Here is a 12,319-nt window from a genome sequence, read left to right on the forward strand (position 1 = left end):
GTGGAAGTTGTTCAGTTAACATGGGGCAGATCATTCATTCTAGACATCTCCTTGAAGCCTGTGTGCTCTACTTGCAGTTGCAGAACTTTTTAATGATCTTTTTTCCTCTGTGTGTACTTTTTTACTTTGTGTTTCATCAAGGGGAAGAAGCCTGATGTAATGGCAGTGTAGCTAAGCTGGGCCTTACTGTGTGCTTGGAAATCACTTCTCAGCTGTCAATGACAGATTGACAGAAGTCGTGGCTGGGACCAAAGGGAAGAGACCAGACATTCAAAATTAAATCATCGTGGTCTACTTCTGGTAACATATCCCTGCACAATTCACTTCTAACACCCAAATATCCTTCAGGGTAGCCATGAAGCCCTGTGTCACTGACTTACTCTGTGTTATTTTCATTGCCTTGAAAGTCACTGCTTGTTTCCTGCTGATCCTCCTTTAGGCCAGTTTCATAACCAGCTGATTGCATGCTGCAAACACTTAACCTGTAGCATATATGGGATCTGGGTGCAAATGGCCTGGCCCTCAGCCATAGCTGTTGACTGTTGATGATATTTCATTGGAATTGCAAAACTGTTATGTAGCAACACCATGTTATTGGAAGAGGCACAGGGGCTTGGTTTGGTTTTTGTGTGATTCCACATGTATATAGACCATGTAGCACTAACTAATGAGCGGTGTTAGGTTTCTCATTGCTCTTTTTAGAAAATATAGGTGTTATGTTGCAAGCAGAATGCATACACATACATTTGCTCAAACTTCCCCTTTCTTTTTCTTGTCCCACTGAATAATAACAATGACTTTTCCCTGAGTTCAGCTGTCCCCAGGCCTGATTCCCCTTTCCATAGTTTCAGAGTTAGATTGCTTCAATATGCTCCAACCTGTGCCGCAAAGAAAAGTGTTATCCGGTGACTGCTGCACAGTGCTGCAGCATTATCATTTCTCAGAATAAAGCTAAGATTATTACCTTTATACACTTGTATATAATGTGCTCTGCACTTTTACTGTCATTCAAATGAAAATTTAATTTCTGCTACTTGTGAAACAAAACTGACTTTGCTTCTGCAGCCCCAAATCTCAGCAGTACCCAGTGACATGTTGCAAAGAGTCCTGTGTGTTTCACCCATTTCTGGTGTATGTTCAAAGCATTTCATTATTTCAGGGCCCTTCCTGTGGACCTGTATCCATGTTTTATCTCATGTTTGTCTTTTATTTTAATGTGTTTGGTACAGACTCATCATACTGAGCTGTTAGCCTGATAGCTCAGTTAGAAGTCTAGCAATACTGTAGTAGATAGGCACTAAAGACAGAGTTGATGATGATGAATTCAAGTACCAGGGAATTCTTCAAGATGTCTTGATATAGTTGTCATTCTGGTTGTAACTGAGATGAATTTTAATTCATCATTGCACTGTTAACTCTTGTACATTATGTGGTGTGCACAGCATGGACTTCCATAATGTGTCAAGTTCAGAATAAGAGTAATAATAATAAAAGATATTAGCCTAGAATGTAAATGTGGCGAGAGAGCTCTCTGGTATAGTGGCAATGATAATCCAAGCAGAAAGAGAAACAAATTCCTTTAAAAGGACAAAGGTAAATCACAGCAACCACTCATTCCCTCATTGCTTTTTTCAGGTGACTGTATGTGTCCCTTTAACTTCATGGCTGAATTTGATTTAGGAGCTTGCAGGGTGCACAGGTGACTGCTGTCTTACCTCTTCCAGCCAGTAGCCCTGCTTCTACCCCGGCATAGACCTGTTTTCATCTGCAAAGCTCCTTGTAACTCACCCACATGCAAATGCTTCTGACCTTAATTAAAGCGGTTCACCTCTCTCTGCCTCAAGGGATGGTTTCCTCATAAGGCAGTTGTGTTTAATTAGCATTTGCATAGCATTCTGCTGGTTGCTCTCCGGGAGCGTTGTTCGGTAGGAGCGTGGGATTGCTGAAGCCTGACTGGCAAGCTTTGCACCCTCCTAATTGACACAGAAGCCAAGTAGAAGTTACACAAGGAAAGAACAGAGAATCGTTAATGATGGATCATTAGCAAGTAGCTCCTTTGAATGAATGTAGATAACTTTATAACTCTATCAAAGTGAAAAGTAGCGTGATGAATTATGCATCAAACAATAAAAGCTCAAGGAAGACAGTGGTTTGATAATTGCTGTGCAATTTTCTAGCATGCTCTAGTTTGTAAGATTAATTTCTTTGGGAAGTGTGAAGCATTCTATGCCTGTTGTATGCTTAATGTCAATTTTGGTTTTCTTTCATTAGAGGTTTTATTCCATGTCTTTTGATAGCACCACAAAACCTCCCAGGGTTTGAGAGACACAGATCTTATACTATTCAAAATTTGCACAACCAAATGAGAAGTCTGTAGCTGCTGAATAGTTCCTTTGAAGATTACTGATTTCTCAGTAGAAAGAGTTCAGAGATACACACACACTTAAATTAGCATTGCTTTATATCTGTTATATTTATTTTTTTAATACAAATTGCCTAATAGTTTTGTGGCTACACTGAATTTCTAGACTAATAAATCTCTAAGGGGCATTTTTGCTCCAAAGTGGTCTGCAGAAGCATTTTAGAGAGATCATTCCTGTGGCTTGCACTAGTGCCAGTCCAGCCCTCAGTCAGTCCTAGGAAGAGGAATTAATACAAATGTTACCTAATGATGTCACCTGTCCCTATAAAATGTGCTGACCTTTCACTTGAGATTTCCTCTGAAAATTGAACTGAGTGTGTTCAGAGTGAGTAGAATTAGGGGAATGAGTAAACAGGAAGTTACTCCTGATTCAAGGTGCTGCTTAGCTTACATGAGTGTTAGTGGGTGATCAAGCCTGTGAGAGTCCACCTAACCGGTGAGCAAGCCCCAAGCATCAGCTATAGGATTGTCTGTGCTACAGTAATTTTTGTTCCTAAAGACCTGAGTAATATGAACTTGGCAGCATCTACACAAGGCATTGTGCTTGCCCCTTCCATTGTAAAAGTTTATCCTCTAGTACTTAATTTCATTTTCCTTTGTTGCAGTTTAAATCACTTTTTTCTCATTCAGCATGGACATGATCAAGAATCTACTTCTTTCTTGCAGGAGGGGTCAGGTTGGTTTCTTTTGGTGTTTGTTGTGCTGGATTTTTTGGATGGGTTTTGGTTTTGTTGTTGTTGTTGCTTTGTTTGTTTGGGTTTTGGGTTTGGTTGTTTTTTATATCTTTTTGAAAACAGTTCTGAAAGTGTTTTTCCCTGCCCTTTCTCTTCAAGTCCACTATCCAGCTTTGTTCATTTTGTTACCTTTTCTCTGATCATTTTGGTTGCTATCATGTAGAACCTCTTCAGGTGTTCCAGATGGCTGTGCAGTGGGGGCCCCACACCAGACACTCCTCCAGCTGTGACCTGCCAGCTCTAAGTAGAGCAAAAAGATTATTTCATGTGTCCTGCAGGCTTCTCTCTTGTTTGTACATCCCTGTATGACACTTGCCTTTTTCGCAACAGCATGGTGTTGACTCATCTTCACTTTGTGATCTAGAATAACCCCTAGCTATTCCTACCTTGTTATTTGCCCCATGCCCTGTATTTATATAATTACAAATTATGTAAGTTATATAATTATAAACTGAAATAATGACATCTGGTTCCTCCCCCTTAACATTATTTAATTTCATGCTGTTGTATCAGACCATTTTTCCAGCATCACCAGGTCGTAGTGAAAGCTGCTTCACAGTCAATATTAGCTTGAAGTCCTTAGAAATCTGAGCAGGTATAATCTGAATTCCATCAGTCAACCCACTAAAAATGTACTGATCAGTGAAAAGATTTCTCACTGGAAATGATTTTTTTCTGTTGTAGAAGATTCCAGCTAGCAATTCTCTGAATATGTTTTCCCTCTCAGTATTGCTTCTGACTTTGGATTTAGCTAGACCATGGTTCTTCAGTGAGTTCAAGGGAAAGAGCAGAGAATTCTCTTTCCAAAAGTCAAATGTTGATCTGACATCCTGGTGGATGGAGTGTCATCTCACCTGACTTCAAATGAGCAGGTAGTAGAGGTCTACTTGTCTGCCCCCTCCTTTATGGAGAACCAGGTGATCACAATTCACCTAGCTAAGTTTAATTGTTACCAGTATCTTAGAACTGTACAATAAATTTGTCCTTTCCTGGGAAAGTTATTGGCCCTTCCGTACATATGCTGGGTGCCTACCTCAGTTTTGATCTTGGAGTAAATCTGTGGCTCATTCTGGGGCTGGTAGGGATGATATAGCTGTTTGTCTGCAGGGACCTACACTAACAGCTCATTTCAGTTCACCACAGAGGGTTGCTAAATGTGACATCTAACTGCAGTAGGCATAGAAGTCTTCATGTCATTGCTAGCTTCCCTCAGCGATTTCCAACTTTGAAATTGTTATTGCCAGAGTACATAAATTATTGTTCATTTTTTTTTAATGGCTGCTGTTACCTATATTTTGCATCTAAAATATGAACTAAGCTGGGTAGTATCATTGCTTCACATGATATCAGTCTTACATCACTGCAAGATAAAGGAGCATGCTGCAGAGGCACTTGAGCTGCTGCCTCCCATTATCTGGTGCCCTGCTCCCATCAGTGACTGTGTTAACATGGCATTGCATTGCCTTCTTATGCCCGTGCTGTCTCCTGCTGCAGACAGTGTGGGGGTTTTGGCACCACATCATGTTGGCGTGGGCTGTCCATTGCCTGTGTCCTCCAGGTAGCAGAGTGGTAGATCTATGATGTAATATGACTCAGAGCACACTGACAGACGTATCACTGGGAACTACGGGAAGACTTTCTTAATGTTGGGTGAATATTCATCAATTCTGCCTTTGGGTGAACTTTTGGGTGTACTTTATTGTGAACTGAAAGTTTTTAGTTTGTAATTGCAGAATATAGCAGCTCTGTGGCTAAACTGCTGTGAAAATGAGATACTTGCCTTTAAACTAACCTAGACACTTTATTATAAATATGGGCAGCAACTACTGAAAATCATTTCTGTCCTATCTGCTTTTTCTGCAGGACCAGGTGTCAGATACAGTGAATTTGCTGTGTCACATCCGAAGCCACCTCCCCTTGTTGGACAGCATACAGTTGAGATATTGAAGGGCATGCTGGGTTATGAGGATGATGCCATAGAAGAACTGCTCCGCACTGGTGCTGTGGCTCAGCATGAGGTCAGATAAGGAACATTAGCTACATTCCTTCACACTGAGTTCACATTACTTTGTCCTCTCTTTGCTCCCTTCAGCTCCCCTAATGGGACTCAAAGAGAAGACATAATTTAGTTCCTAATTTTCTTCCGTGTGTGTTTGTATGATTTTAACACTGATGTATCAAATAAACAATCTCATGCTGCCTGAGTGAAAGATTTTCTTGGGGATGGGTAAGGGTAAATGTAATTATACAGTCCTGTGTGGCTACTCATTTTCTGTACTTCATATGGGAAATAGAGTTTTTATCATAATTACAGTAATTGCCTAAACGTTTGTCCCCCAGAAAGGCCTAATGTTAGTGAAAAGAAGCAGACCTTAAAAATCTATATACTAGAGCTGCAGAAATCTGCCTTGTGTAGTTATTTTAGTAGGAAGTCAATTCTGTACAAACTGGTGCTTGAGCTGATTGATTTGGAACAGAATTACCAATCACAAACTCTTTGTTCATCTCTATTTTAAATCATGGGTAGAGTACTCCTTGCAAAAGTCACAGAAGTGAGCCCTCGAGTCCCCAGTTACCAATATGTCTTTATATTGCATCGCATGGTCATGACAATCCCAGCATGTTAGCAGGACCAAGCTGAAACTGGCACAGTTCTTCAGTTACGAAACAAGCCTATTCCAAGATGGGTTGAGAGACAGAGTGAATAGTCTTTTGTAATTGTGTTCAGAAAGGCCAAGGGTACTGTTAATTAAACATCGATCCACACAAAACCACATGCTGCATGTCAGACACCAGAGCTTGCCAGTCTGGTTCTGTGGGTGAGTACTGATCCCTTTCCCTGGCTCTAGTTGCCATCCAAAGCACCTTTCACTATGGAAGAAACACAGGTTAAAATCTGTTCAAAACTATCAGCTTAGTCCCACCTCCACAGTTAAAACACAGCAGGAGCTGACAAACCTTCCTCAGATTTAGTAATACCATATCCTGCAGCAGGGTTATTTTAAGAGCAAGGCACCATGCATTACAAGAAGGTGGAAGAATTTGATCCATGACAAAGAGTATGGAAAAGATTAAAGAGGAGCTATTTCTTCTCTCTGAACCAATTTGGCAGTACTTCACTCACAGAAGACATGCCATGCTTCTCTATTGCAATATATAATTTACAGCTGAAGTAAACTCAGCGTATGGGAAGGGTCTAACCTTTGTTGTGTGCACCCTGGGAGCAAAGCAAAGCATTTCTGTTCCTAGAACTAAATAAAACTAACTCAAACTGACACTCAACACATAACATCCGTATTTCTCTCAAAGTATCGGAAGCAGGCCTGGCATTATAACTAGCTTGTCACTTTGTTTCCACTCTAACAAACAACATCCTCTGTATTACATTTGAGCTTCACAACTCTGCATTACCTTCCAGGGGAAGAAAAGAGGTTATTATATAATCAAATTGCAGTGGAACCCCACTGTGGCTGCTCATTTTTGAAGGCCAGTGTGTTTTGGTTCATTTGTTTGCTTGTTTTCTCTGTGTTTTTGTGTTCTTTTTTTTTCCCCCTCTCCAGATCTTCTCTCTCTCTCTTTTTTTTTTTTGTGTGTGTCTCTCTCCTCTTTTGCACTGCATTCCTGGCACCAAACTCCATGCTCTCTCCATGTGCTAAAGACATCATGAGATCCTGGAAGAGTGACTCCTTAAATAAATACAGAAATAAGTCTGAATAGAGAATAGGGACACCGTAGGGGAAGCATTGAAGCTGGATTGGAAGAGGTTTTGATATAGTCCACTTTCCTTTTAATCTAAGGGGAACATCCCTTTTGTAATGAGAAAAGCAGCAATTTGAATTCAGCTTCACATGAAATGGATAATCTGCTATTGAACTGAGCTTTGTTTACTTGTGAAAACTATTAGAACTGTTAGATAACATCCACAGATATATTCACTGGGTTTATTTTGTGAAGGGCTCTGCTCTTCCTGTTTCTAAAAATCACAAATATAAGATACAGTAAAATATTGCTCAGTTTTTTTGTTCATGGATTTCTAAATGATTTTGTTTTCTGTGCTTTTCTAGGCAGTGGAAACAGCTTTGCACCACATCCTTTAGCTACAGCAAATTGAGAGTGCTTGTTTGATTTTAAGGTAACAATGCTGCTTCACATCAGCTGAATACCAGGCTGTGAACTCTGTAATGTATTTCATGCAGAGTTCACACACAGTTTCCCTTTCTTTTTCCTATTTTTTTCCAGTGTTTTCCTCTCTGCTACGTTGACAGTCAGATGTCTAAAGGGATAGTCAGAGACATTATTTTCTCTCACCTACAATACTTGCTGCAACAGGAGAAATCCAGATACCATTTCTCAAGGCTTAAGTCATACACTTACAAACAGGCTGTTGCTAACTCTTCTTCAGACACAACTCATAAGTCAGTGGAAGGCTTTAAATAGGTGAGTGTCTGGGAGCCTAGAAAGTCCTGTGGCTTCTGAGGTTTGCTCATGAAATTTTTGCCCTTTCACAAAGTGGGAATAATTTTGGATGATTAGGAAGATGGTTAAATAATACTTGATCATTAAGGGTCATGATAATGCCTAATCTGTTGTAGTACCCTTTCTGCTTTGAAAGTTAACCCTGAAAGTGCACGAAAGAGTATTTACAAAACGTATTGTGCTCTACCCCAGAATCTTCAGGAATACATGTCCCTAGAGATCTGTTGCACTTTGTCAGTCTTGTAATTTCAAAATTGCTTTCTCTTGTACTGCAAAACTGGAAATCAACCATCACATGGGATTCTGGATCTCATAAACTAAGATCCCTCCAATTTCAAGGAAGGGATATAGTTAGAAATGACTATACACAGCTGCTTCTGGCAAGGAATGTTTGTTTTTGTCTGCTTAAATTGGAAGAGAATCTGCTGGTGCTGCCACGATGTGAGGCTGTTTGGTATTGGTTTTAATTTGACTTGATTTACACATCACTGTAGTAGGGGAAAAAATATAAAAAAGAGTTATAGAGCACACCTGTTATCTGGTTCAAAACTGAGCCCACCTCTAGCTGTTTACCAGGAAGCTATAACCACCACTGGAAAAGGAGATTTCCATTTTGTCATCTGTTCTGACTCCATGGCCCCTCTGGCTCTGTTCTCTGCATTGGGGGATCCCATTGTTCTTGTATTATCTTGACCATAAAAAACGTTTCCTGAGCCCTCCTCATATAACTGTCTCCTTTCTTTTCCATGCAAGCAATTCAAGTTCTTCACCAGGTATAAATCACACAGAAAACTGCAAACTTGGTGGAGTCAGGCTGGTTTTGCATAGCCTGACTGTCTACTGAGCAATATTGTAATGCATCAAAAGAAAACTGCAATCAAAGAGCAGACAAATAGATAGTAATGGATTGTTCTTCCTCCTATGCAGATCTTGTTCATAGTATCTCTTCCCCAGGATCTTTCCATGCACTTGGAAAGTCCCTGCATGGTTGTCTGCAGTGGGTGCCCTAGAACTGATGTTCAAAGGTAGGTCTTTTTTTTTTGGTCCAGAAGGAACAAGTTACCCACCAGTATCACCAGCCTCAGCAGCTATCCAGCCTCTGTGCAAAGCCATATTCCAGTGAAGACTGAGCTGTTGAAATGGCTTACTTAGATGTGATGGAAGGGAAATGTCCCTTTTCTTCTGGAGTTTATAAAATCAAACTCAACAGCAAACACAATGATTTTGTCATTTTTGAAAGAAATATAAAAGACAAGCAGAGAAAGGGAAAATATTCCCATTCTTGACTTGCACACGGAACGTAGAGGTCTTATTTTGTGAAGGTTACTGGAAGAGAGGCTTTTGATGCCTCTTGATATTAATCAAAGTTTTGGCCTTACTTCTTTAAGGAAGATGTCTAATGACAATGTGCTAAGGCTAAAGTAGCAGTCAGTGTGTGTGCATGCATACTCAAAACCTGGGAAGACCATGTTCATTACACAGCCACAGCTCTGCCACTCACAGAGCGCTGTAAATCCTCAGGCTGGTGAAACTGGAGATAAAAGGCAGCCAGACATCTCTATAACTATAACGATCATGATTTCTTTTAATATTTAAATGACAAGACATAGTTAATCCTTTGACCTTCCTAACATTATAGCACTGTATTAAAATGTATTTATTTCCCCAAAATGCATTAAAATGTATTTAATTGCCAAAAAGACAGAGGAAAGGTAAAGTACTTTCAGAGTTCAGGAATGCTGGCACAGCTGCTCACATTTCATGTCAGTGACATTAAGCAGTGCCAGATACAGTACTTTTCTTAACTGCTTGTACACTGATTTTAATGTGGCCTGGTGAAATGCTAACCGCTATTAGCTGGTGAAAAAAAAACCCAACCAACCTCAGAGGTGGTTCCTGCAGGATCAAGTAACCTCCCTGCACAGAGGGCTGCATGATACTGGCCAGAGTGATAAAAATACACTGAAAACCAGTGATGCAGTCACCTTTTTAAAGCTGACAACCAATCAGTTCAATTACTCTATGTTTCTGTTGTGACTGCAGCTTGGATCAGACGTGTGAGACAAGTGCCTGAGATCACACATGCCAGGGACCCATGAAACTTTTGCAACAAGATCTCTTTCTTTGGCACAGGCTGTGTCAAACACTGAAGGGTGGCCAACCCAGGGTTGAGATGAGGACAAGCTGTTGATTTTTAGGTTTTTATTCGGTTCTCCAGAAGTAGAGATAGAAGTGAATTAGCAAGAACCAATTAGCCCTTAGCAGGAAATTCTTAAAAATCCCAGGGTAAAGGGTACACTACAGTGACTGCCCTAAAAGGCTTTCCTGATGGTCTAATTTACAGTGAGCAAAGTCACACTGCTTATTTACATGGCAGGGGGGAAGCCCACTTGACTGCCATCATTTCTGTCTTCAGCTATTTCATTATTATAACTGCCCCTTATTAATAACTACCCCAAAGTGGCCACAGAGCTTTAAAGCACAAGAAGAAATTTGAAGATGTGTAGGCTGGTTGAGGAATGCCTATGTAGCTGTCATCTCTTGCAGATCCATTTTAGGAGAAGCAGAAGATCCACACTAAAAAGTTGCCTATACAAACATAAAGTAGTGTGTGCATTTCCCACTGACAGTCTCTACTCCTGGAGCTCAAAGCCTCACATAGCCTTTTTTTTTTTTTTTTGTCTTTTCATCAAAATTCTTTCTCTATCCAAAGGCAAAAGTGAAGGCTTTTAGCTGAAAGATACTAATTCAGCAATGCCACTGTGGAGCTTCCTGCAAGTCACAGTTCAAGTATCTCATGCCTTTCTCATCTTCAGTCCAAGTGGCCATGGGACTCCTGTGATATATTGCACAAATTATCACAAGAGTATACTGTGCTGCTTTAATGGGAAATGCAATCTAGCCAGAGGAAAAAGGGATTACGATGAAGTCACCCTGCAAAACTATACCTGAGTCACTGGGGCACCATTTTTCTGAGTTCAAGTATTCAGGAACAAAAACCATTGTCCAACTAGTGGGCAGTTCTGCCTGCTCAGTGTAACATACCCACTCTACTAAATTCTCTCTGCTTTAAGGAACATATCTGTTGGAGAACAGCTTGAGATAGAGAAAGAGCCTTAGGCATAACCAGGATTGAAGAGAAAGCACTGCTTGAGACTTAAACTTAGTTACCTCTGTGCTGGCAGAAAACTCCAGATTCTGTGGTATGGTAAGTAAGGCAGATGTGTTATCTGCAGCCCAAGTCTTTCCATACCTCTGTAGAACAGTTCTGGCTGTAGCAGCAACAGGCCTGGCACGAGCTTACAAGTCCAGACAAAATAGCATTAGATCCCACTTGCAAACAGGCATTAACTACCTTAGACCTGGTTGCATGTAAGGACCTGCTGCTCTCAGTCAGTGATGTTAATTTGTAGGAAATGTTAATCTATTAACAAATTTATATTTGTTAATGCTTTTGAAGATGCTCTCCTGCTTGCTGACTCATTTTGTGTGGTTTTACAGGCATGCCTTCTTCAAATTTTCTCCTTATACACAGCTTGTCCTATCTTCTTTCACATTACAACTGCAATTTCTGAGTTTTAGAGCATGTATTTCAAAGTATTGTGCTTTTGACCAACCAATTGGTTCTTCTAAAGCCTGGAAACTACTAGAAAACATTTTGTGCCATAAGCAGTGAAGTAAAAGCTTAATCTACTGCCATTTGAAGGCAATGCAGGGGAACTCACACTGGATTCAATGGATTTTGAGTCGGAACCTAGGTCAGCATTGTGAATTATTTCATGTTTCCAAATATGCCAGATGGTGTCATTTGCTTATAGACAAACTGCTAACATATTTTCTCTGGAGATGTTTTAACTTATTAAATTAAAGACATCCTGGGTGCACAAACATTCATTTCTTTAACTTCCTATGAGAAAAGGTTTGGGTTTTTTTGCTTGTTTTGAGTTTTTTTTTGTGCTTTTATCCAGAATCTTTAAATCATTGGTGGATTTTTTCCTTTGGTCGGGTTAAAAAGTGCTTTCTCTCTGTCTTGTCATTGCATTTTCACATTGACTTATAGTGTGATCCTAAACATAGGTGTTTGTACTTGCATCAACAACCATACTATTAGCAATGTTAGGAGGTGACATCAGTAGAAGACTCATTTATTGCAATGTTTGAAGAAAGGAGAAATCCTGACCTCTTTTGTGGTAAGCTTATCGTAAGCAATGAGGACTGTTACCAACCCTAAATATTCAACTATGCAGAAACAGACCCTAAAATGATCAGGATTAGTTTAACATTTCATAAGAGAATTCTAAAGCAGTAAGAACAGTACACCTAGATGGAAGAAAAAGATGGAACAGCAAATTTGTGGTAAAGTTGATAAAGCTGGTAACATCTCTTGTATACACATATTTGTCTGTGGAACAAAATGCAGGTCATTGATGGCTTCCTTGCAGGCCTGGAATTTGTACAACTTGGTTCTTTGGGCTTCAGAATGTTTTAGGATTAGGGAAATTGTTGGAAGTGAATTCTGCTGATGATTTCTTGAATACCCATTTGTTAATTGCAGTACCTGAGCATTCAATCAGCAGCTGAATGCTGGAATCAAGTTGATGTTACTTGATAAATTGAAATGGGTGCTCTTCCATGTTATGTAGCATGCATTTGCATAGGTTGAATGTGAATGTTTTCAGTGTTATGA

The 12,319-nt window shown here is 40.0% G+C and overlaps 1 protein-coding gene and 1 long non-coding RNA gene across 11 annotated transcripts in view; both read left to right on the top strand.

The window, feature by feature from the left end:
- The window catches only part of SUGCT (succinyl-CoA:glutarate-CoA transferase), a 334,539-nt gene extending 329,183 nt beyond the window's left edge, over window positions 1-5,356 (top strand). For 5 of the 9 annotated variants that reach the window (XM_064169958.1, XM_064169951.1, XM_064169959.1 and 2 more), the window contains one exon: window positions 5,020-5,356. In XM_064169958.1, coding sequence (XP_064026028.1) covers window positions 5,020-5,183 — 164 coding nt within the window. In that variant the 3' untranslated portion in view covers window positions 5,184-5,356. Of the gene's footprint in view, window positions 1-3,027; window positions 3,099-5,019 lie in introns of all 9 variants that reach the window. The other 4 variants (XR_010308109.1, XM_064169956.1, XM_064169954.1 and 1 more) reach the window with 3 other exon arrangements.
- A 1,862-nt stretch (window positions 5,357-7,218) lies between these two features.
- LOC135189368 (uncharacterized) overlaps window positions 7,219-12,319 on the top strand; it is a 73,149-nt gene continuing 68,048 nt past the window's right edge. Inside the window, exons 1-4 of one of the 2 annotated variants that reach the window (XR_010308055.1) lie at window positions 7,219-7,288; window positions 7,396-7,593; window positions 8,560-8,657; window positions 10,707-10,840. This is a non-coding gene — a long non-coding RNA (uncharacterized LOC135189368). Of the gene's footprint in view, window positions 7,289-7,395; window positions 7,594-8,559; window positions 8,658-10,706; window positions 11,509-12,319 lie in introns of those variants that run through there. The other variant, XR_010308054.1, reaches the window with a different exon arrangement.

The sequence above is a fragment of the Pogoniulus pusillus genome, chromosome 32, assembly GCF_015220805.1.
Source record: "Pogoniulus pusillus isolate bPogPus1 chromosome 32, bPogPus1.pri, whole genome shotgun sequence".
Taxonomy (NCBI): domain Eukaryota; kingdom Metazoa; phylum Chordata; class Aves; order Piciformes; family Lybiidae; genus Pogoniulus; species Pogoniulus pusillus.